At 52.8% G+C, this 27,420-nt stretch overlaps 1 protein-coding gene across 1 annotated transcript in view; it reads left to right on the forward strand.

Moving 5' to 3' along the window:
- CD247 (CD247 molecule) overlaps positions 1 to 18,724 on the forward strand; it is a 68,389-nt gene extending 49,665 nt beyond the window's left edge. Inside the window, exons 2-8 of the mRNA XM_044916412.1 lie at positions 11,940 to 12,043; positions 12,996 to 13,052; positions 13,539 to 13,619; positions 14,969 to 15,004; positions 15,811 to 15,867; positions 16,857 to 16,898; positions 18,105 to 18,724. Of these exons, the coding sequence (XP_044772347.1) occupies positions 11,940 to 12,043; positions 12,996 to 13,052; positions 13,539 to 13,619; positions 14,969 to 15,004; positions 15,811 to 15,867; positions 16,857 to 16,898; positions 18,105 to 18,170 (443 nt within the window). The 3' untranslated portion in view covers positions 18,171 to 18,724. The remainder of the gene's footprint in view (positions 1 to 11,939; positions 12,044 to 12,995; positions 13,053 to 13,538; positions 13,620 to 14,968; positions 15,005 to 15,810; positions 15,868 to 16,856; positions 16,899 to 18,104) is intronic.
- Positions 18,725 to 27,420: the final 8,696 nt, after the last annotated feature.

Raw genomic sequence — 27,420 nt, forward strand, 5'->3', positions numbered from 1 at the left:
TGAGGCTGCAGGTAGGACCACCCTCCCCCGACCTTCCCCCCACCCTACCGAGCTCCCTTCCACCCCATGGCCTTCCTTCAGTTGGCCAGGCAGCTCAGCTGCAGTTGTCCAGGAACCGGCTTGGTCTCTGGGGGGCCCGGCTCCCCGAGGGCCTTGGCCCTGGCTGGGCAAGGCCAGGGCCAGAGCTGTTTTCATCTCACTTGACCTGCCAGACTGGGCTGGAGCTCTGTGGGTGATGGGGAAGGAAGGGACTTCGCCTCTCATTCCTGCAGCTCTGGGTAAGAATAGCATCAGGAATAATCATGCTGTTTGCCAGCCGTCATTGTTTCCATGTCCCTACAGAAATGGAACCATATTCCCCCAACACCGTTATAGTGACAATTTCTATATATTGGAGATACTTCCAAACCCCAGTAAATCATCACCAGAAATGCACTGAGCCACAGCCTAGTTGAAAGTGCCTTGCTGGGTGGATGAATCCTTGTGCCTCAAGTGTACAAAAATATAATTTTACCATTTTAACCATTTTTAAGTGTACAGTTCAGTGGCATAAAGTTGTTGTGCAATCAGTATTACCACTATCCACTTCCAGAACTTTTTCATCATCCCAAACAAAATCTCTGACCAGATAGAGATTTCTGTATTATTATACGTACTCAGCCTATTTATCTTTTTTTCTTTTCCTTTTTTAAAATATTTTATTTATTAATTTCAGAGAGAGAGCACAAGCAGGAGGAGCGGCAGAGGGGGTAGGGGAGAAGTAGATTCCTTGCTGAGCAGGGAACCGATGCAGGGCTCGATCCCAAGACCCTAGGATCATGACCTGAGCCGAAGGCAGATGCTTAACGACTGAGCCACCCAGGTGCCCTATATCTTTTTTTTTCATACATAAATATTATGCATACCATTCTAGAGCTTGCTTTTTTCACCTAATTATCTTGGAGATCTTTCCATAGTAGCACATACAGAACTATCTGTTGTGTTTTGGGGGGTTTTTTGTTTTATTATTTTTATTTTTATTTTTTTTAAAGGTTATATTTATTTATCTGACAGAGACAGCGACAGAGGGAACACAAGCAGGGGGAGTGGGAGAGGGAGAAGCAGGCCTCCCGCGGAGCAGGGAGCCCGACATGGGGCTCGATCCCAGGACCCTGGGATCATGACCTGAGCTGAAGGCAGATGCTTAACGACTGAGCCACCCAGGCGCCCCTTTGTTTTTGGTTTTTTAAACTGCTAGACATGAATATGCCAACATTTACTAATTAGGTGCATAGCTGGTGGATGTTTATGTTGTTTCCTTTTTTCTTTTTTTGCTCCCGCAGATAATTATGTAATAAACATCCGTGTGTGTGTGTGTGTGTGTGTGTGTGTTTACATGTGCGTATTATGAAGGTTTATCTGCAGAATAAATTAAAGTCTCAGAGAAATGGCAAAATCATGCCTGGAATTTTGACATGAGGGGGTTTGATAGAGTGGATTTCTTTTAAGTAGTGTTAATGTTCAAGAGCACAATGTGGGGTCTGTGTGCTGTGTGAGGAAGAACAAAGGCCTGGCAAGACCTGGCCTCTCATCCTGGCTCTGCTACATATGCGCCTCAGGACCTACCTGACCTTCAGTGTCTTTATCTGCAAAGTGGAATAAATAAGATCTCCCCAGATCAACCAGTCACATTGGCTCAGGGCCCACCCTAGGTCATCATTTTAACTGAATTACCTCTGTGAAGGCCTCTCTCCAAATACGGTCACATCCTGAGGCATTGAAGGTTAGGACTTCAACATATGAATTGGGGGGGGGGGGGCACAATTCAGCCCATCTCAAAGAGCCTGGTGATGAATATGTGTTACTGAATGATGAAAGAGCACAAGAATGAAGGGATTTGCATCCGTTCGGTAGAAATAAACCACGTTCTGTGTGCAAACGATAGCTCGGTTTATGGGGCAAGGGCGGGAAGAGATAAAGATTGCTATATTCAGGTGAACACAGACTGTGGATGGTTTTTACAGGGCAGTCAGCATCCTGGCAGCAGAGCCTGGATTTTAGGCCTGTCCTGCAGGCGTGCCTGGGCAAAGGCAACCATGAACCGGATTTATTCCAATTGGCTAATTTTTTCTTTTAAATTTTATTCACATTCTCGAAACTACAAAAATAATGTGTATTTGTTGTAAAAAGAGAAAACCCTGCAATTGCTCCCCATCTCATTCGGAGTAAAATCCACTGGCTGAGAAGGTTCTAACTAATGCCCCGTGCCACCCTCTTACCCTCTGACCTCATCTGCTAGCACTCTCCCTCTTTCGTGCCACCCTGGCCACGTCTACCTCCTTGCTGTTCAGAGACAGGCCTGGATCCACCACAGGACCTTTGCACCTTCTCTTCCTTTGCCGGGGGTGGGGGGCTTCCTTCACATATCTTCACAGCTGAGGCCTCTGACTCTCCGTGAACAACGGGGTCCATCTCTCTGTCCTTGTGTACTTCTAGGAGTGAGTAACCAGCAGTGAGACTGAGGGTCTTTTTATATGCTTCCAGCAGTTTGTTTTTCTGCCTCTAAGGATTGCCTGTTTATATCTTTTGCTGAATTTTCTCTTGGATTAGTTATCTTAGCTTTCAATTTTCAAAATTTTATTGATTGAATTCTAAACCTGTAGAAAGCTTTAGGAGTGAAACTGTTCATCACAGAGTTATTTACAATGGTGAAAAATTGGAAACAGCCTTCAATGCAGAAATGGTAAATAAGTAGTGGAAGAATTGTTATGCAACAGTTAAAAAGGAAATTCAGTAAACCTATGAAATAGCAGGAAACGTGAAATATAAATATGTGCAATAACATGAAAATATAATGTTAAATTATAATATAATACTAACAGGAAAAAATAGAGTTTTTTTCAGGGAAAAAATTTTTATGTAGAATAATTATAATTTATAAATAACGAACACCTTGGAAGGCAATCTGCCATCAGGTGAAGAGTGGCTGTGTTTGAATGTGGTATTATGGGTGATTCTGATTATCTTGTACTTTCTTGCATTTTCACAATGAGTTGATTTACTTGAAAATAAAAAGAAAAGTGATCGTAGGTAAATTTTAAAAACTATTGCACGAATCATAACAAATGCCATGGAAGTAGTAATACGAGCAGGGAAACATTCTCCCAGAATCCTGTTACTTCTAAGAAATCAAACAACTCCCTTTCTTCCCCTTTGCCTTGGAATCCTTGTCTATGGGATTATAAAATCTGTAGGTAGTTAGGACTGGATATTTAGATTCACAATGAAACATGAGTACTTGAAATCCAACATTTGAGGCGGCGGGGTGGGGGCGCTGAGGAGGCTGTGCCAAATTAAAGTGAGTAGCAAGAAATTACGTGGTACCAATATATTATGTAAACTCATTCTGCAGGTCAAGGCTGTCTCCAGGTGGGTCAGCCTCCACAGGATTGGCCCGCGTAGTCTCACATATGGTGACGGGCCATCTGTCCCTGTTAATCCTGTAGGCCTCTCAGCGTCCTGCCCCCTCAAAGAAAGAAGGCCAAGTGTGGGGTCAGAGACACACCTGCTAATGGGGTGTGACCCTCAGAGAAGGAAGGACTCCATTCTCAGCCTTGAAAGGAACCCCTCTGCCCCAGCCCTGAGGACCAGGAGGTGGCTCAAGGTCCGTAAGTGGTCCAAATGGTGGCTAGGATTCTGGACCAGATGGTGTCTGGACTACAGCTCTAGACAGGCCTGAGCTCAACCCTGGCTCTAGACCTTTGGCATGTTGTGAACCTCTCTGAGCCTCAGTTTCCCCAGCTGCAAAGTCACTGTCCCTGTAAGGACTGAATGAGAAAACTCACATCTGCTTCAGTTGGTGATTATCATCATTCCCCTGTGTGTCTGTCTTTCCTGCTGCAGTGAAAGCTAGTGTTCCATGCGAGGGAGCAAACCCCCTCGCAGGGGAGGTCTGGGTGCCCCTGGTGCTGTGGTCCATGAGCTGGGCATCAGCCCCAGCACAGGCACCCCAAAACTGTTACCACTGCCTTCCTGAACACACAGGACTTCCTGTTTTCTAAACTCTCAGCCTGCACTGTCATCCTCAGTCCGGTCTGAGCCTGGGGGCGGGGCTGGGCCGCCGGAGCCCCGGGGGCTCAAGGTTAGGGCTGCAAAGGGTGGTCAGGCGGCTGGGAGTCCGGCTGGTCCTACCTGAACTGTGGTCTTTGTGATGAATATGGATGTCGTGAGCGCCTGTGTACTGAGAGCTTACCCTGTGAGGGAGCTATGGAACGCTTTCACAGAGGGTTAAGTGCCAGAGCCAAGGCTCCTACTCAAGTCCTCTACCTCCGAAGGATTGGCTCTCGTTGTGATGCCCGTTTCCTATTAAGGGGGAGACCAGCTGGATACGGGTGAGATTTTTAAAGGCTGCCTTATAGGAGTGGGAGAATCTGTGTTCTTTGTGCTTCTGAAGGCAGAACTAGGACCAAAGCTGTTTTGTTTTTTTGGTTTTTTTTTTTTTAAGATTTTATTTATTTATTTGACAGAGAGAGAGACAGACACAGAGGGAGCACAAGCAGGGGGAGCAGCAGAGGGAGAGGGAGAAGCGGGCTCTCCACCGAGCAGGGAGCCTGATGCGGGGCTCGATCCCAGGACCCTGGGATCATGACCTGAGCCAAAGGCAGACACTGAACCGCTGAGCCACCCAGGTGCCCCCATAGCTGTTTTTTTTTTTTTAAAGATTTTATTTATTTATGTATTAGAGAGTAAGAGAGAGTGAAACAGCACGAGAGGGGAGAAGGTCAGAGGGAGAAGCAGGCTCCCTGCTGAGCTGGGAGCCTGATGTGGGACTCGATCCTAGGACTCCAGGATCATGACCTGAGCCGAAGGCAGTCGCTTAACCAACTGAGCCACCCAGGCACCCCCCCATAGCTGCTTTTTTAACAACACTGAAAATGAGAACTCTCCACCAGTGATTGATGAGTGGTGAGCTCCCTGTCACCCAGGGTATTCAAGCAGAGGCTGAAAGTATCAGAGAAGAAATGCCTACAGAAGGTGGGAGGCTCTCTGGAGAACATGAACTCCAGAAGCACCAGGATAAAGTGGAAAGACAAGGGGATTAGCGTCAGATGCGCTTGGGAACTTTCCTGCTGAGTGACCCTGCTGAGCTTCAGTTCCCTTGTCTGCAAAATAGAACCGGTAGTAATTTTGCCCATGTCATAAAGAGTTGTTTTGAGGGGGCGCCTGGGTGGCTCCGTCGGTTAAGCGTCTGCCTTCAGCTCAGCTCATGATCCCAGGGTCCTGGGATCTAGCCCCGCGTCGGGCTCCGTGCTCAGCAGGGAGCCTGCTTCTCCCTCTCCCTCTGCCTCCCTGCCTGCCTACTTGTGATCTCTCTCTCTCTGTCAAATAAATAAATAAAATCTTAAAAAAAAAAAGAGGTGTTTTGAGGATTTAATCAGATAATGCAAGGGCGAAGAGTTCTCTACTCTGTATGCGCGAAGAGTTCTCTACTCTGTACGCTGGGTCAGATGTGAGTTACGTTGTTACCCTTTCCTGAAGCCAGGAGGTACTTCATGAATCTTCATTAACTGATTTTATCCTCATACACCTGAAAGATGGGTATCTCCATGTTGAGTTGGGGAGCCGACCAGGTTCCGTCCCCCCACCTTGGCAAGAGTGAGGGGCAGGGAGCCCTGGTCCACTCCTGCTGCTGCTTGGACCTAATGAGGCCATTGTGGTGACAGAGAAGGCCACCTGCGACCTCAGCTCAGGGCCTGCCACCGGGCAGGGCACCCCCCCGCGCCCCGTTATCTGCAGGCATCTGCATAACTACCCGCTGGAGTCAGTCTCATTAAAGCCCTTTTGCAGATGGGGGAACTGAAATTCAGAGAGGTTAAGAAAGCAGTCCCTGAACACAGAGCCAGGAGGAGGCAGATTCAGAACTCGAATCTTAGTCTTTCTGGCTCTAAGGCCTTTGTCTTTCTCTTCTCACGTGGCCTCGTGAGGAGCGGAAATAAGCAAGTGAAACCAAAATGTATCATTGTGCTTTCCAGGGCTTCCTCCGGAGAGGACATCAGACATGAAAAGCCCATAAGCTGCCGGGACTACCTGTTAAAACCTGGCAAACCGTAAGGGCTGTGAGTTCAGGGCTAGGTGAACACTCTGTGTCCTGCACCCGCAGGTGAGGGCCCCCCGAGGCAGAGAGGCAAGAATAGTCCCTGGAGTCAGGAGGCCCAGGAACGCCCCCCAGCACTGCCCCTAGCCTACAGCTGTCCTCAAGCCAGTTACTTTTCTCCTCTGGTCTCGGTTTATACCTGAGTTGTGTTGGACCCAATAATAGAGCCTTGCCTACCTTCTGGACTCTCACAGAATCGAGCTCGATCAGGCACAGGAATTAATTTTAAAAGTACAAATGGGGTTCAAGTGCAAGGGATCCTTACCAGTTGGTAAGGATCGTGTGCGGGGGCGGGGGCTGGCTCCAGGGGGGCCAGCCCCCAGTGTATGTTCGCAGCTTCCTCGTGGCCGGACCAGGTGGATGAGACCTGCTTTCCCTGTTCTCAGAAGCTTGTGGTCTGGCCAGGAGACAAACAGTACAATTCAAACACACCTCATTCAAAGAAATTAGACTCTGTAAACAAGTGCCTCCCCCAGGCTGCCCCCTGGGCCCCCCCCCCCCCCCCCCGCCGAATATTCCTGTGAATGGTCAGTGCCAGGAAACTTCCTGAACTCAGGGCTTTTGTAGAGACAACAGGGTGTATAGAGACGACTGGGCTTACTCTCACTAATGAGACTCGTAACATCTTTCGATGCAGTGAGCTGTAGGGGTAGAGACTCTGATCCATCTCCGGTTGCCATGGAGTCTCCTCTGGGCGTCTCACGTGGCCTGTTCCAGGTACCCCGCTACTTGGCAGGCAGGCAGGCTCCGGCTTATTATGCGTCACGGAAAAACCAGGGTGGCATCACGGGGGGATGGCGCTTTAGAGCAGGAAGCTGCTCCCTGAGCTCCCAGTGAAGCAGTGGGGGGCCGGAGGGGTGGGGGCTTGGGGCCAGGGCTCAGGATATATCATCCACTCACCGCACGTGGCTCGCGGGCGCTTGTCGGGGAGGTGCTTTTTGTCACACTGGGCGTGAGCACTAGACGCCACCCTACGGAAGGCCGTTCATCCAGGTGGATCATGATCCCCTGGGACCGAGGGGTCTGCTGAGCTTCCTCACCCTGCCAGGACTCAGGACTCCGTGACGGCCAACGCCCTGGCCACTGTGACCAGGGGCAGCATAAAGAAGGTTTTCCCTCCAGGTGAGATCAAGCAGGTTTCTGACGAGGATGATACGAAGACCCCTCTGAAGAGGAGAACTCCCATGGATGATGACCGGCACCGCCCCACATGTTGGCCGCCCACCACAGGTCCTCTCCATGAGTCCCAGGGTCTCGTTTGTGGGACGGGAGGCCAAGTCCAGCCGTGTGCTGAGCTCCACTGAGAAGATTTTCGAGGAGGAGGGGCCGCTGGGATTCTCTGCCTTCTCCCTCCCTTGCCGGGAGATGCGGCTTTCTTCTGGGATGGTAGCCCACTGGCCCATTTGATCAATGCCTGCCTGGCACCTCCCAGTGTGATGCAGGGCCCGGGAAGGGACCAGAGCCCAGGTTCCCACTTCAACCGGGCCCTGGCCGTCCTGAGCTATATCGTGTTTGTGATGGGGCTTGCCATAAGCATGCCGGCGGTGTCTTCATGGCTGTGGGCAAGGCCAGGCTGCAGGCCAGGCTCCCCCATTTGTTCCCCAGTGTTCTAATCTTGTATCCAGGACTGGGAGTACGTGAGTGAGCAAGGCCAGCCCTTCCGAGGCTTTAGCTTGCTTTTCTGCCAGGTGTCATCGGGGTGGTGTTTTGCCCTGGGATAACTGGAATCACCTAAAATACTGCTGTCCACCATCAGCCTGGCCCCCATGCGTAAGGCTGATCGTCTGGGAGCTTGCCTGACGTAATACCTCTCTGTGCTCCAGCCCACCTGGACTTCAGTTTCCATATTTGCCAGACGTCCGTCCAGATGCAAGGGTGTGGCACGGCGGGTCCCCTGTTAGACCTGGGTGAGGTGGGGTGGGGTGGGGATGGAAATTGGGGCCAAATCCCCTTATTTTCCAGATTTGCTGAGGGTGCCTTGGGCAGGGGCCCAGAGAATGGCCTGTGGAGGTCCAGGTTGGATGAAAAAAGGCTCAGGGGGTCAGATCCTACCCCAGCACTGCTGCTTTGCAAACAGGACCTGTCCCCTTCCGCCTGGCAACCGTCACATCTAGGCCTGCGCTGGGAAGCTATTGTTAGGTTGCTTTGTTCTCCTCAGCACAAATTCTGATATGAAGGCAGCATTTTCTAAATGGGAAATCATGTGACTGCTCAGAATGCATCCCCCTCATCAAATGCCCGTTGGTTTAATGGGGAGGGCAGGATCTGGTTAGCTGTGCAGCTGTGAATACCCAGAAGTTACACACATCAGTGTCTCTCGTCCTACCCAGTTGAAAAGGTCTTGATACAATTTGACCTTTTCTTCCTCAAAAAAAGTGTTGGTGGTGATTTGAGGGGAAAAAACAATTATGGCGACAACAGCTGACCTGGAGCACTTATGACACGCCTGGTCAGGCACCTGCAATAGATAATCCTCACTGCCACCTAGTGAGACACAGAGTAGTGAGTCCAGTTTACAGATGAGGGAACCGAGGCTTAAGGCAGTTGAGTTGGGAAGTTCACAGAAATTACAGTGTCTGAGGACTGACACTTACTTTCGTTCTGCACGTCCGTCTGGCTGTGAGATTTGTCTTAGTTGTAGGGGACGTGTGTGCGAGGCTGCACCTGTGTGCTCATGCTGTCTCCACCCCGGCCATGCCCTGGCCCAGGCTCCAGCCCAGACCTTGTCAGTGAGAAGCTGGGGGGCAGAAGGGGCTGGGCAGCCGGGACTGAGAGTCTGAGGGAGACCCTCAGTCAGTTTCTGGACACTTGCTCAGACCCTGGGTTCTCTTGGGTGCTGTGGACTGGGGCTGAGGACAGGAACTCTGAGAGAAAACAGCCACCATCCAGCGTGTGAAATACCCACCTCCCTTCGGGACTGAAGCTGATGGGGATACGAGAAGGTGTGCAAGTGGCTCGGGGAAGGACGCAAACAGGTCTCTGCCTTGGGGACGAGGGTGCAAGGAAGAAGCTGGAACCAAGGAGCGAGTGTCTCTGCCTCGTGCCTTTGAGTTGGCATCCTGGAAAAGTATCTGCTGTTCGAAGGAAGCCTCTGGACCCAGTGTAAGCTGTGGCCTTAGCCCCACGAGGGCAGGGCCTCAGAAGACCTTACCCGCCTGTTCGACATCGCTGTTCTTATGGAAGAAATTTACAAAAACATCTACCAATACATTTTTTTCACTTTATTCTCACTACATCCTTAAAGTAGATCTGATTACCAACCATTTTACAGATGAAGAAACAGGCCCAGAGAGGTGAGGTGACTTGTCCAAGACCACACAGCTACTTAGTGGCAAGGGAAGGACTAGAATCCACCTGACACCCGATCCAGGGCTCCTTCTATTTCAGCCTTCCCTGGCATTGAGCAGATGCCCAAGAAATAGTTAATCAGTTACCTAATTGAATTAGGCCCTGGGTCCCCTCGTGGAACTTTCCGTGCTATCACCGCCTTCCTCAGGCCCCTCGCTCCCAGCACAAGCCCAGCTGGACCAGGTGGAGGGAGGATCCCTATCCCAGGAAACGTGTTGCGGTTAATATCCTCTCCTTGGCCAAACCACACACAGCATACTTGTCATGGGCCATAAAATCATGCTGCTCTTTAAAAAGAAAGAAAGAAAACCTGTCCCTGTTACTTATCTCTGGGGGAGGCAACCAATTCCCCCCCCCCCCCCCCGGTGCTGGCTCTGCACAACGGGAAGAAATATTTCTTCTCATTTGTTCTAAATTTACTGTCCAGTAATTTTTCCGTCCTCATTTTATGTGACAGGCAGCTGAGCGATTTTCTCCCAGCCCCTTTCCTGAATCTCAACCACCCCAATAAATCGCTGCTGACACCTCCTCTCCAGTCCTAAAAGAAAAAAATCACCCCAGTGTTGGTGGCCTTTGCTGGGGGATGGCTTACCTCCTAGAGGGCTTCAGACCCTTACCTGTGGTCAGTGCAGGCCAACTTTGGCCCCAGCATCCTCCCTGAAAACCACACAATATCTAATGAACGTCTCCCCTGCACCCCTGTGCCCTGCCGTTGAAGGTGAAGGGAAAAGGCAAAAAAATGCAGCCATTGGTCTCTAAAGCTTACAGCCTAGGAGGAGGGGACTCTGAGAACTTGATGAATTATGTGTCGGGGGTGCTTTGTGGGGGGCAAATCAGCCACTGAATCCCCAGGGGCGAAGGTGGGGAGCTAGGAGTCTCCTGCTGAGTGGAGGGAATATGCTAGCAATGGCAGGCTGGGAGAGGAGCGAGCGCAAGGTGGGTAGGAAAGTTCCGGGCGCTCAAGGAGGAGCAGGAGAGGAGGTGCCGGGAAGGCATGGGGGAGCTGGGCCTGGGCTGGTGGGTCGGGCCGGAGCCCAGCTTGATGAGGAGTTTGGATTTGCTCCAAGTGACGGGGTCATCAGCAGTTTCTGAGGAGGGCCTGTGGGAAGCTTACAAAGAGATCAGCCGCCCCGGGCCTAAGGGGTCCTGAATCAGGGTGGGAGTCAAAGGTTTGAGATTGGGATTCAGGGGTGTTAGAGTCAGAACCCCAGGATAGCTTGGAATCACCTGCTCCCATAGCGCAGGGGAGACGCCCAAACGCTGCTCCTGGCCAAGGGTGGGCAGAGCCGGGCCCAGGGCAGGAGAGTGAAGTGAGGGGGGGCTCACTGCCTGGCACCGTCCTGGGGCAACCTCTTGCTTGCTGCTGGCTAAGCTGAAGTTCTCTGTTTCTATGCGGGGCTGTTGGGAGGATCAGATAAGTTATTGCATTAAAGGGGTGTCTGGCACATAGTAAACACCGAAGAAATGTTAGTTTAGCCAGTGCCGGCTAAATGTGCATTGCTAGTTTGACAAGGGGTAATATGGCGTGAGGACCAGGGGTTCACCTGCAATTTGGGGTGGAACAGGCTAGACAGAGTTCTGAGCTACATTTTGTAGGATGCATCAGACTTTACCATATGGCAGGGTTGCAGGGAGAGAATATGTAGAGGGAACAGTGCATGCAAAGGCACAGAGGCAGAGTCTGGAAGAGCAAGGTGTGTCCCGGGAATTGTAAGTGTGGGGGGGAAGGGGAGGGAGGGGGACAAGGACAGATGAAGCTGAGGCCACAGAGCTGGGACCGGTGAGCAGGGAGATTGCCAGTTTCCAGCTGGGAGGGGGCTTCCCAACTGTACCTTTGTCTATTGCTCATGACACCCCTTGGGGCCCCGGGGAGGGAAGCCCAGCCCCACGCCCCGCTGCCCTGAGTGGGAGACTCTGCTCAGCGCCTGGCACTGCGGACACTGGGAGTCAGGAAGGGAGAGTTAACCCAAATTCTCACAGTCCCAATTACTGATCTCATTCAAACCTCAATCCTGTTCTCTCCCTGCGAGGAGGCCTTAGGGAGCTACATGCCCTAATTCAGGTGGTGCCATTCATCCAGACACAGGTATTTTATTACAGAGACTTCCAGAATGCGTGGTTCATATGGGAGTTCACACACAGCTGGGCTCAGTGGGCCTGAGGCAGCAGTCCTGCGTCCACTGGACAGCTTCACCTTCCCACCTAGTTTCTGCTTCCTTCCGGTCTTCCTAGGATCTGTGGCCCCACCAAGTGTCATATCAGGCTGTTGGGGGAGGGCAGGTTTTCCCCAGAGCTGGTCCAAGGGTATGGGAGGGAAGTTGTGGTCAGATGGGGTGTGGGGAATGGATCCAGCCCCCCTTGTCATGATTTCCTGGACCAGTCATGCGGCCACCCTGGGATGGTGGGGACATGTTCTGTCACCCTGCGCCTGGCTGATTGGTCTAATCTCTTGGCACAGGGGCACAGAGCTTTGGCCTGCTGGATCCCAAACTGTGCTACCTGCTGGACGGGATCCTCCTCATCTATGGCGTCATTTTCACTGCCCTGTACCTGAGAGCAAAGGTGGGTGCCATGGGCCTTGGGGAGAAGGCACGGGCTCCCCTACTTGGTGGATGTTCAGAAGGGCCTTAGTCTTGGAAAGTCTCAAGCATGGGTGGTGCCTGGAGCCTGGTGTCCCTGGCAGAGCAGGGGCCAGCCAAGCACGCACCTTGGGCGGCGGGGTGGTGTCTGACGGAGCCCTGCAGAGTGGGAGGGAGAGTGTGATGCTGGGTGTCCTCCGGAGGAGCCATACAGATGAGCAAACATCACAGCATCCCAGGGCAGGGCTACCGCTGGCCGGAAAGGAGCTTAAGCTTCAGGCAACTAAGAGCGGGAGGTGGGGGACCTGTGGTGTCTTCCCAGGCTCTGCTGTCCCGCTGCTGACTGAGATGGAACCAGCCTGTCTCCGGAAACTTCAGGGTCCCTATCAGTGCACGTGAGGGTGGGCCCAGAGCATGGGTTTTCAGCTGGTGCCTCACGGAGTCTGGATTTCTTGCAAGGGCTGGGGCCGGGGGTGGCCGCAGTGCCAGCAGAGGGTGGAAGGAGGCTCCCTCCTTGTTATCACTTCAGTCTTCCCACCTATTGCTCTTTTGGATGGTAGACTTAGGCAAAAGATTTCATTTGTGAAACTGTCTTATTTACTGATTTCCTTTTTAAAAGTTTGAACAGAGCTGTCCTAGATGATCTCTCAGGTGGTTTCCAATGCTGTGCACCTGTAAGATCCTGCCGTTTCTCTCGGCTCCGGCGGAGAGAAGAGCGCCAAGAGCGAGGCTGTGTGCGCCTCGGGCAGGTCCTCCAGGACACTAAGCTAGTGCGACGCAGTGACGCACGAGGTCACGACAGGAGCTGGGACCTTGTGCAGCCACCGTCCCCCTAGAAGTGGCCGCCCGGGGTGGGGGGCCGGCGCGGGGGGACCGCACGGGCCCAGCGCACAGGCGGGGGAGCGGGGCTCTAACCGCGCCACCCTCTCTTCCAGTTCGGCAGGAGCGCGGCCGCCCCGCAGGACCGGCAGGGCCCCAACCAGCTCTACAACGTAAGTCTGCCCTCCCGCAGCCCGCCGAGGGGCCGGCGGCAGGGTCCCGGCTGCACGCACCCCGCCGCCCGTTGTCGAACGTCCCCAGGGCTTCGTTTTCTGGCGCGCACACGGGGCCCGTGATTGTCCCGGCCGCGCGGGGGCGCTGCGAGCGTGCCCTGGCCGGTGAGCCCCTCCAGCCCGCACTTGGCAGGGGCCCCGCTGCGGGTGGGAGGGGGGATCAGTCGGCCTGCAGGGCAGCAGGGAAGAGATTTCACTCTGCCTGTGCAATGGGACTTGGGCCGGATCTATTTACACACACACACACACACACACACAGTCATGGTAATGCATGTTCTCTGGGATGCTCTACCAACATGGACCAGTTTTCACTCTAACCCCAGTCCCTGCTCCTTGCCTTGAGAGTCACCACCCAGAGGGGGTTCCCAGTCCAGCTGGCCCAGTCCTCCTGTCTTCCCAGCCCTCTCTGACGCTGTCCTGTTTTAGGAGCTCAATCTAAGAGGAAGAGAGGAGTATGAGGTTTTGGATAAGAGACGAGGCCTGGACCCTGAGATGGGAGGAAAACAGGTAGGGTATCTGTCTCTGCCTGTGTGTGTGAGTGTGGGTGAGTGTGGGTGTGAGTGTGGGTGTGCTCAGCAGGCCAGCCAGGAGACAGCTCCTCAGAGCCAGCTCACGCGCACTCCACCAGCACACTCTGTCCTGACACGCAAGGGACCTGGGGCCTGAGGACAGTCGGAGCCCCCATTGCTTCCATCCCCTTCTCTTCCTTCCCCCTGGGCTCCATTCTGCATCGCAAGGGACCTCCCACACATGAATGTGGCACTCTGGCCCTCGCGACCAAGCTCTGCCCACCTCCCCTTAAACTGCTTGGCCACCCTGAGATGCACATGCAGTGGGGCTGTCTGCTCCCCAAAAGGACATATCTGGTGAAGAGGTCCATACAGGAAGGGCCCAAGGCCCTTGGACAAGGAATTCTGGGTCCCAGGTACCCCTTGGAGCACGGTCCGGCTCCGGGCTCCTAGTGGCTCTGTTCTCTTGGCTGTAAACTTCACAGCCTGGGGGGAGAGGAGGCTGGAGGAGGCCAGGGCAGGGTCCTCTCATAAACAGGGTTCAGGGGCACTTGGCTGGATCAGGCAGTTAAGCGTCTGACTTTGGTTCAGGTCATGATCTCGGGGTGCTGGGATGGAGCCCCTCTTTGGGCTCCCACTCAGCAGGGAGTCTGCTTGTCCCTCTCCCTCTGCTCCCCCCCCCCCCCCGCCGCTCGTGCTCTTTCCATCTTTCTCAAATAAATAAACAAAATCTTAAAAAAAAAAAAAAGGGCAGGGTCCAGCCCAAAGGCCCAGGCTGCCCAGGTTTTAGGGCAGAGCTGCCTGACAGTGCCCAGTGGCCCTTGATGTTTCTGGGCACACCTGCCCCGCAGCCCCCCTCCACACTGAGCCCTGTGCTGGGCATGTTTCCTTGGCCCCCCGCCCTGCAGCCTCAGCTCTGCTCTCCTCTTCTTACTTGGACTAGGAGGGGTGAAGAGGGGTGGGGACGGAGGGGTCACTAGGGTCTGCTGGGCAGTGGCTGGCCCTGCTCTAAGTGCAGGTACTCGGTACCTTTCATTTTCAGCCAGAAATGCCATTGGTAAGCTTTACGTGTGGCACTGTATCTGCCAGGGGACACGGACCGGCTACTCCGAGGCCTGCCCCGGGCAAGGCTGGGCTGAGGAGGCCCTGCGGGGGTGAGACCAGTGTGCCAGGGAGTGTGCCCGTGTGCACTAAGGAGTAGGAGCCGCAGTAGAGCTGTGAGGGCGGGGGGCGGTGCACAGAGGGGTGGCCCAGGGTGGGAGGAGGGGGGCGGCGGGGAGGATGCTACAACCCTCCTGGCCTGGAGCCCTGTTTCTCCACCTCTCACCTGCCCCTCGTCTTTCCCAGCAGAGGAAGAGGAATCCTCCGGAAGTCGTGTACAACGTGAGTACGGGAGGGGGCACGTGGTCCCTTGGGAAGCTGGAGCTGGGCTTGGGGTGAAGGCATTGCTCCGTGCCCCGATCTTTGCCTGACTTGACCTTCACCTTCCTGCACCACTTGGCTCACAGGCTTGCTGCCTGCAGCGGCGGGCTGCTGGCTGGCTGTTCCGAGGACAGCCCCTTCGCATGCCTTCCCCCTCCTCGGTCCCTGGGTCCACCGTTGGCGTTCCCTGTAGATGGTGCTGGGGGACAGCAAGGTCAGGCTGGGCGAGAGTCGGGTGGCAAGCCCCTGGGAGGTCAGCCTCACCACCTGGGTGAGGATCTGATTGTGGTTTTCAGACTGTTGATCTGAGGCTGCCCTGAAGGGGACCGTTGCAGGTGGTAACCTCCTGTGAGGAGAGCCACCTCTTCTTCCTTCCTGCAATTGGCCGATCCACAGCCCATGGTGTTGGCCCCATAAAGAGACAAGTTGCTCAAATATGTGGTTCTGGGGACTCTGGGTGAGCCCTTGCATTGTCCACATTCATGTGCTTTGGCTAGGATTCCACATTTTATCTTCCAACCTAACTTGAGCTTCTCGGCTCAGTGCACAGGGCTGGCAGCTCAGAGAATGTTCCAAAGGGCTGAGGAGGAGAAGGGTAAGGCTGGAGCTGGTTGTGGGCAGAGATGCTTCTGTGAAATAAGGACTGGAGCTTTGACTGTGGGAGCTCCCTGCCAGCTAGGAAGTCGAGAGGCTTCCTCTTGTGTGGAAGCCCACTGTTTTCTGCATTAGTTAGTAAACTCCGTGTCCCACGCCCTCTGCTTTTCCAGGCGCTGCAGAAAGACAAGATGGCAGAGGCCTACAGTGAGATTGGGATAAAAGGCGAGGTGAGTGCTGATTCCCAAGGATTGGGTCAGGGTGGGGATGCTCCCGGGGAGGCCCTCCTCACCTTCTAGATGTGCCCGCTCTATAGGCCTCCGTCCTGTCCATTTGCAGCCGTTCCTTGTATCACTGACAGAAGGCCCTGTGGTAGCTGCCAGGCGCAAAGGGTAACCCAGCTCTTTCCCACTTGACAGCACCTAAGACAGTGAGGAAAGGTGATGTTCTTTCAGGAACCAAGTCTAGATTCTAAGATGCACTAAGCTTTGTAAAAACCAAGTCAAATCTGTCACCATCAGTAATTACTAAGTGCTTACTGTGTGCCATGCTGTGTTAGGACTCTGGGGCAAAGTGGAAATGCAGGGCCCCTTGTTTCTAAAAGATTAAGAATTTCCAAATGGTGAGAGCAGAGCATTGACCCCTCCTGGGCAGGGGCTGCGTAGGTCACGTGTCCCCAAAGCAGGCCTGGTCCGTGCTTTACTGGGTAGGTGGTCTCACGTCATCCCCACAATAACCCAGTGAGAAATGTGTGCCCTGCAAGGCACAGGAGGTGAAGTGACTTGCCCAAGGTCGCTTAGCTAGTAAATAGGGGAGCCCAGATGTGCATGGACTCTGTAGCCAGAGCTGCTACCACTATGTGGTTGCCATTCCCGGTGAGCATTGAGGAGTAGCTAGGAAGTCCAGGAGCGACAGGGAGGCCCATTTATTCCAAGCGGCAGGCAACATGGCCAGCTCCCATGCAGCCCGGATTCTAGAACTCTGGGGTCTCTGAGCGTATGAGTGGGGCAGAGCAATCCTGGGCCGCATCGAAGCCAGTCCTCACCTTCTCTGCGGAGTGAGGTCTGACCAGTGGCCTGAGGACCCTTCTTTCCCAGGGGTGAGGCTGCGGGCTGGGACACAGTCACCTCCGACTCTCTGGGGGCCCCGAGAGTAGGGGCCTTGAGCAGGAGCCGCTGCTGAATGTCTGACTCTCTGCCCCTTTGTCTCCTTCCCACAGAACCAGCGTCGGCGAGGGAAGGGGCACGATGGCCTTTACCAGGTGAGAGCTGAGGCAGTGCCTCTGGTCTGTGCTGAGGGCCTTCCCTCCCTGCGTGGTGCCAGCTAATCAGGAGCAAGTCTAGACTCGCCCATTTTGCTTGCTTGGTGGCACCCAGCTCTTGCCATCAGCTGGGCAGGGCCAAAACCCCAGGCCTCAAATCAGGTCCCAGTGCCCTCTCTGCCAGGAAGGCCTTGGGGCATGCCTGGGATTCAGCCATCCAAGCACCGTGACTTGGCTCCAACCAGGAGACCATGGGAGCCCCCAGGCACTGGCCACAGATAAGCAGCCACTGCCCAGAGGGCTGATGTAGGCAAAGGACACCACACAAGCAATTTTCTGCCTCTTCCTCCACAGCTCGGGGCCCTTGCAAGAAGCCTTGCTCTGCCCTCTATCCGCAGACCTAATAAGATGGGTGGATGGGTGGGAAAATTGAAGGGCAAAAAAATCAAGAGAAACAGTAACTTTAAAAAGGATATGTTGTTATAGTCAGGTGCCTGGTGTATGCAAATAAGTGTGAAAAATTATGCAAACCAAGGATACCCAGCCTACTTCTCTAAAATATAATCCCCAGCGGGTTCTTATTTGGCTACTTCTGGCTCCCCTGGGCTCTTCACAGCTTGCTTGACTGACTCCCAACGTGTCAGGCTGCCCAGCTTGCCCGAGTTCAGAATGTCAAAAGGGCCCCCAGAATGTTCCTGTGTGTGGCTGCTTTGATCTGCCTTCTGGACCAGGGAGAGATGTTCCAGTGGGACTGAGACCAGCTTGTCTGCTCCCCGACAAAGAACACAACTGTAGTAGAGTGACATGGGAAGGAGGCTGGGGAAGGAGGGCTGAGGTCAGGGAGCCACCGTCTCCCTGTGACAAGTCCTGGCTTCCTGGAGGCCCAGGTCTCAGGGACAGCAAACTCTCTGGAGCAAACCTGATCCCAGCTCAGTGTTCAGGGATGAGGGTGCTCCCCTTCCTCTTGGGTCCAACCGGAAGGCCTTCTAGGCCCATGCACAGTAGGGCTCAGTATGTGGGGAGAATTTAGCTGGAAAGGAATTGCTCCAGGGCCGTCTGCGGCAGGGCAGAGAGTGCATCTCTCCTGCAGCCCTCTTGGGTCCAGGCCCGCACCCGTGGCGTGAGGGGCTCGTTCCACTTGTTCACCTCTGGGTAGGCTCACACGGAGTTCCTGACCCACTTTTCTTTTCTGATTTGCTTTCCCAGGGGCTCAGCACTGCCACCAAGGACACCTATGATGCCCTCCACATGCAGACCCTGCCTCCTCGCTAACAGCCCCAGGCATTTCACCAACCATTTCACAGGCCAGACCTGCCCAGATTGTTAAAGACTCAGGATAAAGCATTTATAACCCAGTTCACTCCTATTTCTCCACCACCAAAGTATTCCCTCTTATGAATTGGATGCTTTGCATTTTAACATTTGGTCATATCCAACTCCAAACCATCATCCCTGGGCTCTGGAGGGGAGGGTGCTCCGCCAGGGTTATGGCCCTGACCTCGAGGAGTGCTTTGTGAGTGCCACCCGTTCTCGGAGCTTCTGGGGGTCTTGTGGTTCCTCGGAGACTGTGGACGGGCCCCTCTCCTGGAGGCCCCGGGCTCTTACCTGGGAGACGGGTACATCCTCCTCTCACAGCCATGTTCTGTCCGTGTTTTGTCAAGTCCCCAGAGAAATCCCAAATGTTAGCACATATCCCACTAGTCTTCACTGTTCCGTCAGTATTTCAGTGTCTTCGCTCCTGCTGTAAATTTGGCTTCTGTTGTCAACCTGCGCCCTCATTTCAAGGTCACTTGTCACTGGGGCAAAGGGGCTGTTGTGCCTCCCCGTGCAAGGTCTGGGCGGGTGGGGGTGGGGAGAGCCGTGCAGGTCTGTGACAGCCCCGGCCCTGGGCGGCTGAAGCAGGGGAGCAGGCGAGCGGTGATGGAGACTCAGCTAGAGCACGGGGCGGGGTGCGGGGCAGACAGGAAGGGGCCCTCCTTCACAGAACTTAGCCTTCGTGGGCTGGGCGTTCTGGGGAGCGGAAGACGAACAAGCCTGTGCTTGTCCTCACGGAGCTCACACTCTCAACAGGGACGCGAGTTGTGAACAGGCCGGCCTCAAGCACGTAGTAAGGGCCGTTGCAGAGTGCGAACAGTGGGGGCGAGGGAAGGGGGCAAGAGCACACTCTTTCCAGGCACTTGCTCACCTCACACTCCGAGTGAAAGACAGCGTCCCTGGGAAGGCCTCCCCAGGAGGCACGGACCCTCACAGACCTGCAGACACCCGAGGGCTGTGGCGGCGTCGCCTCGGCCGGCTTCCAGGAACAGTGCTGTACTGTAAGGTGTCATGTGTGACCCTCTCTGCCCCGCTTGGTTTTAATTTATACTGGTTTGCTAAAGCCTTACTTACTCTTCTGCATAATAAACGCTTTGGTGAAGCAGCCTTTACTGCGAGCTTTATTTCGGCAGTCCGGCAGGTAATGGTGATTCGGTGTGGGGCGACCCATCTGGTGCCCTTGCCATGGGCCGAAACCGCTGACTCCCAGAGGCCACGATGGTTCCTTGGGCCAGGCAGGTGGGCCCAGGTGCATCCAGGGCCGGGAGTGCTGCCGTCCGGGCTGGCGGCCGGGCCTCGGGGCCGAGCGGGCGTCAGGCTGGGCCAGGCCTGGGCGGGACCTGCGGGGAGGGCCCGGGGAAGCAGCCGGAGTGCAGGGCTCCCAGCCCCGTGGCCAGCTTGGGGAGGACGGGCACGCGGCAGAGGGAGCCCACGGAACAGCCCCTGGCAGCCGACAGGGTATCCGGGAGTTGCGACGGCACAAACCCTCGGGCTGCGGGGTTTGGGGAGGGCTGGAGCATGACAGAGGTCTCTTTAGGTCAGGGTGTCTGTAAATGTGGTGGCTGTAAAAGAGGCCCCAACTCGTCAAGCTCCCAATTAATATGGGGCCGACTTGGGGCGTTTGGGATTCCAGCAGGAGTGACTGGAATCTCTGCGAGGCGTACATGTAGCACCTCATGAGGAGAAAGCGTTCGGTTTGAAACCGGGCCCCGTCGGGGGAATGCAGTGCCATTCAACAAATATTTACCCTGCACCTACCTGTTTCTGTGCCCAGCATTTTGCAAGCTACCAGGGAGGGCAGAGAAGAGCCACCACAGTGTTTGGGACTTAAAATTTTGCCGTTGGATTCGGGCCGTACCACGGAAAAAGCACCGCAGGTCGCATCACGACCCACAAGGCGGCAGGCAGGAGGGGGAGCCGCCAGGGAAGGGGTGCAGACAGTCCAGCAAGGGGCTGGGAAGCGGGGCAGGTTTCGTGCGAGGTAGGCCTCTGACGCCTGCCGGCCCTAATTAGGCGGCCTGGTCACCAGGCAATGGAATGGGAAAATGACAGCGAGTGGCTTTAGCTGCCTTGATTCCAAGACAACAGACGGCCCCTTTTGGGTTGCTACTCCTTTGGCTTCTACTCACTGGGCTTTTTAAAACCTGAGGTTGGGTTCATCTGTTAGTCAAAGTGAGTGAGCCTCAGACCTCAGACCGAGTCAAGGTCCGCTGAGTTACCCACAGGCCGCGTGACCCGTATGGCTGGCTTGCAAATAGGAGTTGGACCCAGTTCCGTCAAGAATCTGATCAAGAGGCAGGGAGGAAAGCTAGCAAGGAGGTGTGGGCGCTGCAGCTGACCTAGGTGGGGGAGTGAGGACACTTACTGGACCACAGGCAAGACAGCCACACAGAGCAGCCAGCTGGGCGAGGGCTGAGCACACGCTGGGGGAACGAAGCAGGGGCCAAGGGGAGGCGGCCCTGGGGCCGCCCAGCCCCTGCCCTTCCGCGGGTCTGGCAGTCCTCCCTTCAAAGCACAACTGTATTCCTTCCATCCCAGGAAGTTACTGATTGTAGAAGATGTGCTATCAACTTACTTTTAAGTACAAAAACAAACAAAAAACCACTCTTAACATAAACACCCGTTTTAAGATGCAGCCCTGTTTCGTAAGGGTTAAAATATGAAGATGTGTTTTAGGACCAAGGAAGTATGGCATTTCACTTGCATTGAGGAACCAAAACATTTTATGTGTGTACGTAAATTAAAATGGAAGCTTCCAAAGTATTTTTCAAAACTGTCATGACTTTGATGTCACTAAAGTCAATGTGGATAATTCTGATCAATTTTTCTTCTTCCTGGAATAGAACTCAAGGCTCCTGGTTTACAAACAGAATAGTCACTGAAGCCCAGGTGTGGCAGGTACAAAAAGGGCAGATGATCCATTCGGCTAAGAGGATAGCTCCAAAGGGGACTCAGGGCCTGGGCGTTCGGTTACGGCCGTTAGCTGTAGATCTTGTTCTGTCCGTGAATAACTCGTGCATTTTGGTGGCCTGGCCCTGGATATTTCTGTGAACCTATGACTGAGGTGAGGTCTAACTACAGATTTATGTCCTACAACTTCAAGCCCTAGTTTTGGGAGAAAAAGCAACAATAAGAGCAGACGTTATTCGCATCACCTTGTAGGTGATTCAGCTTGGCAGATGCCAACAGGAAGCGGGTTAGAAAAGGACTGCAGGGTAATGATCTAATTCAGTACTCTATCCCCGTTCTTTAGGGTTCACAAACGGGTTTTGCTTTCTCAAGTCTTTCCCATGCTAGTGAGCGTGCCACTGTCTCTACCAGAGGATTTCTATTAAAAATAAGCCCCCAACTTACATGCAAGCTATAAATACAAGAAGGGGTGGATGGTAATGGAGGAGGAGCTCTTGGAGGCAGGAGCAGGGGACAGAAGAGCCGGTATTGCCTTCCCACCCTGGGCCCTGCAGGGGACGGCCAGCGCCTTGGAGACAACAGCCGTCTCCTCCTCCGCGGGGCACACAGGGCCAGGTTCAGTCCAGTTAGACAGGAGTGCCTCTGAAAGCTCTTCAACAAGCTCAGGTTTGCTCTCTGGGAGAATTCACTTTAAGAGTCAAATGCTCAGACAACAGGTTGCATTATGACACTAAATGTGAACTAGCCTAAGCCGGAGGGAGCTAAGCCAAGCCAAGCTGTGTGCTCTCCGACAGGAGAACCAGACACCAAGTCCAGGACTAGCCTCTTTCAGAGAACCCCCGAGAGTGGGTGTTCAGGATGTGGCAGGGAAGGCTGGAGGGGCACAAGAGTGTAAACAGTAAATGCGGAAAAGTCAAGTTCAATGCCAGGTCTGCCGTCAAAGACACAAGTGAAATGGGAGCTCTGGAGTTTTCTTGCAGGACTAGTCAAGGGCCCGTGTGTTTGGTCACACAAAGCCCAGGGGGTGTGAAGGAGACTACTGCTACTTGAATCAGGGCCCCCCCTAAACTCTTGAGGGTCTGGGGAGAGAGAGGTGTGCTGGTCACAGCGCCCCCCAGGGGCACAGGAGGAAACGCACAGTAGGACCCAGGGTGGGCGTGGGCTAGGAACCGAGATGCTCAGGGGGCCTGGGGCTCCTGGGAGCTCCTGCTGGAAAAGACAAACTGGAAGGCTTCCGTGACCCTCTGTGCGGGACACATCCAGAACACCAACACAACAATTTCAAGGAAACTCCCAACAATGTGAAAACACTTGGAAAATGGTTTAATGATGTTTTACAACAGAAACGAACTGTACAGTTACAGTAAGTTTAATATATATATAAAAATTACAGCAGACAAATGCATCTACACAAAATCTACCATTTCATTCTGATTCACTGTCACCTACGCAATCTCTCCCAAGCCTACAGCCCCTGCAGGAGGCCCCAGGAGGGGGAATCATATAAAGGGCACTTTTAAAGAGACAGCACCGCTCATATTCCCCACCGCCTCCCTCAGGCCTCTGGGAGGCACATCAGCTAATTCCCCAAAATGTAAAGTTGCTTGTGTTTTGGGTTTTTGAAATCAAGAAAACGTGTGTTTCCCAGGGGCCCAGATAACAAGGTCCCCCGAACTCCAAGTTATCAGCAGATTCTTACAAAACGCCCCTATCAGAGGGGAAATGGCTAAGCAGGCACTCTGGGGCAGGCTATGCAGCAGCCACCCAGACTGCACCAGGATCTAAGGAGAAACGTAAAAGGACGCCCAACCAACTACTCAAACTGTCACTGCCTCGTTAAAGCTGCTGGACGATTTTGGAAAGAATCATTTACACCACATCTTAAGTTTCCACAAAAGAGAACTCAAACTCACATTTTAAACTTAAGTACATAAAACAAAAAGTTTCGGGAGGCCAAGGGGCCAATACCCCTTATGACTCTCCCTTGACAACAGTGGAAAAACACCCCTGAATCAATATTAAAAAAAAAAAAAAAAAAAGGAAAAAAAAAAAAAGAGGGGGAGGGGGAGTTAAGATATTTAAAGACAGACAGAGAGAGAGAGAAGTCTTTAGGAAAACAAGATCACTGTCTCTTTAAAACAAAACAAAATCCTCGTTGGGAACAGTAATCCGCAAATATGCAATCCAAATTGAACCTGGTGGAAGTTTATTACTGAATATTATGTACACTCAGAACTTTTTCATTTTCTTTTTTATTATGAACACCTAGGCAGTGAAAACTGTTATGTTAATACATACATAGACACACCCAAAACATACAAAAATACTATTATTTCAAACTACTAAGAATAGGACAGTTATTTTCATGCTATGACTTTAAGAGCATTACACTGAAACAAACAAGAAGTTAAACGACATTTTTTTTTTTTAATATCCCAGAAATATACCAAAATATACATCTAAGCTTTGGAATTACTGAGGTTAGACTAATGCAAGTGCTGGGTAATCGTACTTAATACACAAGTCTAAGGTTCTGCAGGAAAGAAATCATCTTTGGTATCTGCATCAGGCTAATATTATTAACATTTGGATTTTGCTTTGGGATAGAGCTTGTATGACCCTAGAACCAAATACCCCCCTCCCCCAATCAACTGAGATTAAAAAGATCCATGTAAAAAGTTCCTTCATTTGCAACCCCCCCGCCCCCACCCCCAAGTTAAAAAGTCACAGGCATCTACCTAGCACAAAGGTTGTGAGATACAATGCATAGTTGACAGTGGTGCTGCCAAAGGAAACGAACTACAGCAAGGAGAAATGAAAAGCATGGTAACCCTTCTGCATGTTTTCTCACAAACAGGACAGCCACTTCCAAGCAGTTCCAGTCAAGGAAAAGAGAAAAGGCTCAGAAGGGCACCTTGGCGTGTACTCACTGTCATGACCCCAGAGGTCCAAGCACCCAGCAGAGCAGCCAGGCCTGCACCAGTGTCTTCAACTTCCCCCCACTCTGTGGGTCCAGCGGTCCAGCGGCAGCCCCCAGCCCCCCAGTCCCTGTGCTAAGCCCCCGCGGTGACCGTGGTTTGCTGTCCGGTAGATCAGCACGGTGACGGCGTTTTGTCTACTGCTTTGGAAAATCTGAAATGCCAATTTGTTCCACGGCACATTCACAAGTTGGCCAGAGCCAAAGCTACTGAGGATGCACCTCTGCGAACCCCAAAACACGGAAAAAAGAGTCCCCTGCCCTTACCATGGGTCAGAGGCCCCCACCCCCACCCTCACTCCTCTAAATGCCAGGACGCCACAGACTGGATTGATGCTGAAGACTTCCCTTTTCTTTGGTTTTTTTGTTTGTTTTGAGTTTATACAATCATCAAGGAATCTTTGGTTTTGGCTGGAAATTTAAAAAACAAAACAAAACAAAACAAAGAAACCACCCTCCCCTGGCTTATAGCAGCAGTATTAAGACCTGGCAAAGCTTTCTTCAACATTGGGGGTGGGAATCGAAGGTTGGGAACTACATTCAAAGAAAAGGTGAAAGGGCTGGGGATGCAGCTTCTAGAGAGCCCACTGGATACAAGATTGTCAAATAATAATAATATTAATAATAAAAACTTAAATATTTGGATTTTTTTTTTTTTTTTGGTCATGTCAAAGGAAAAAAAGTGAAATGTGTATGCAGCAGTCAGCTTAAAGGAGCCTTTGGTGTCTTTTCCCTTCCACCCAAAGTCCTGAAAATAAGCAGAACCCTGAGGCCTCGGAGAGGAAGGGGACGGCCTCCACCTCACCAGGGAAATCTGACCTGTGGCGCGGGGTGGGGGCGTGGAGAGAGGGCCAGCCCCTGAAGGCAGGGTGGCGGGGGAAAGCCGATGTTAAGAGACCTGTGAAGACCCCTTGCAACAAAAAGAAACAGAAGATTGCAATTTGCCCTCACTTTGCAGTAGCTTTTCAGCAGCGACATTCAGAGGCTTGAGGAGGTCCCACCCTAGGCTACAGGTCCCGTGATGCTATAGGCCAGAGTTCAACATTACTTAGAGGAGGGAGGGCAGACCTGGCAACTCTGTAGGGTTTAGCAAAGTTAAAGCAAGTTACTCAATCATGAGTTTGAAATGAGGTATACGACAGCTGCTGGACTCGAGGTGGGCCGCAGCGCCACACCTGCTCACCTAGCCTCAGCCACTGCCAGGGAGCAAGGGCCCGGAGCTACCGGCCGGTGCGGGAGGCGACCTCTGTTCCCTGGGAGAGGGAGACCCCCCCTCCCGGGGACCGAGTACTGCACATGCGCTCCCGCAGGCAGAGGCGAGGAGCTGGAAGGAGGAGCTGGAAGAAGTCCGTCGTGCCTCTGCCTTTGCCTCAGGGGCAGCCTGCCACGGACGCTGCAGAGAACCAACCTGTAGTATGACCACCGAGCCTTCTGCTCCTTCCGCCGCCCCCGGCCCCCCGCCCCCCACGCTGGCGGTTTCCAATACCCCAGGCTGGGATCAGTCCACTCAACTCTTAGCGAAGTCCGGGCCTCCTCCTGCAGACCTGGGCAGGCCCGAACGGGAGACGCGGCACCCCGCGCACCTGCCGCACGGCCTTTCCTGGCAGAACCGCCTACACGTTAGCCTCCAAGAGCCTGGGAGGGCTCGGTGGAAGCGCCCTTCCCCTACTGGGCTCTGTCCTTTCTCACTGTGTCACTCGAAGGAGATTCCAGTGTGAAAACAAGCGTGGCGATGTGCCGCTTTCGCACAGCACTCTCTCGGGCTGCCCGCCTGCGGCCCCCGGGGTCTAACGCTGGAGCTCAGCGCTGCTGCCAGGTCAGGAAAGAAGCCCAAAGAGCTGCTTTCTAAGGTTGTGGCTGACTCAAAACAAGGATGAGCCGGTCAACTGAGAAAACACGGGGGAACTTTGCAGCAGACCTCAATGTTTTTTTACAGTAAATTACTTCTGGGGTCTGAACTTGCTGACAGTGTCCTGGGTTTGAACCAGAAGGTGGTGCCAGGTGACAAAGCCCTGTGCAGAGCGGGCAGATACAGGGACACCTTCCCTCCCCAGCCTGGGGAGGCTCACTTCCACACTCCAGGTGGTGTTCCCTCACGCACACCTTGTTTTCCGTAACGTCTGTGTCGAGTGCTCTTATCCTCACTATCCCTATCACCTACTTACAAACCTCTCTAGCGCTTTGAAAGTCACACAAGATTAATACCACTTTTACATAACGTCAGAACAATGAGATTATTAGTAAAGCTTTCATGAAGTTCTGCAACCTGATCATTTCTTGACAGAGTATCAAGAGAGCAATAAATGACCCATCTTTCTGTGTCCCACCAATAGTACACCAAGACAACAAACTTCTGAACTCCCTAGAACTCATGTATAAAACCATTTTGGAAAGATACAGCTCCCTGGGAGAGTAAAGTCTTTTGGTTTTCCATGTAATCCTGCTCTTGAAAATGCTTATCCCTTACAAGTGACAGAACAGAGATAGCACGTCTAGGTATCATCTGAACTCAAACAGACTGTACTGGTTCTATTTATAAGTGTTAGATAAAGGGAAATGAAGAAAAAAATTCTACCCCCCATCTTTTGCCCTCCCCCCCAGTTTGCCAGCAATTCTAAGAACATCACGGCTGCACTGAGCAACTCTATCCATCTTTACAGAGCCAGCAGAGTGAAACTAAATCAATCTCTTTTCCAAAGCCAGGATAACCAACAAGACTTCCTTCAAAAAGGGGGTAAGGGAGGAGAGAAAGGACAGGAGAGGAAAAAGAAAAGAGACATAGGTACAGCTTTTTCCAAATTTCAGCCTTTAACTCCTATTCTCTCTGCCTATTTTGAAACCCTAAGAATAAACAGTGACATAGCAGTGTCTTTGGTATCCAAACCAAATCCCACTCAAGTTCTGTGAGATGGATGGTTTATTTAAAAATAACCTTTTTGGAGATATAGTCTATATCTGAACGTGGGGAGCCAAGACTGTCTGTCTGTCTGGGCAGAAAGGGCTCTTCAATTTCTCCTACGCCGGCATCATTTCTCATTCACATTCCCACCAAGAACAACACTCTCCTCAATCTCAGCAACCTACCAATACCTAAAGGTCACACCTTAGCACACGTGTGAGGCAAGCAGGTTCGCTTTCAACTGCTTCGTTTGGTTTTACTTCTGTTTGCATTTTTTGGTCTAGACAGAATTAGCCTTGGTATGAAAAAAGGAAGTAGGGTTTTAAAATGTTGGGCTACTAGCACAACATTCAATAACATGACAGAGGGTGACAAAAAGAACCTGTTTTACTTTAATTTCCCTCGACTAAGATGCATCACGA

Source organism: Neomonachus schauinslandi, chromosome 6, assembly GCF_002201575.2.
Source record: "Neomonachus schauinslandi chromosome 6, ASM220157v2, whole genome shotgun sequence".
Lineage (NCBI taxonomy): Eukaryota > Metazoa > Chordata > Mammalia > Carnivora > Phocidae > Neomonachus > Neomonachus schauinslandi.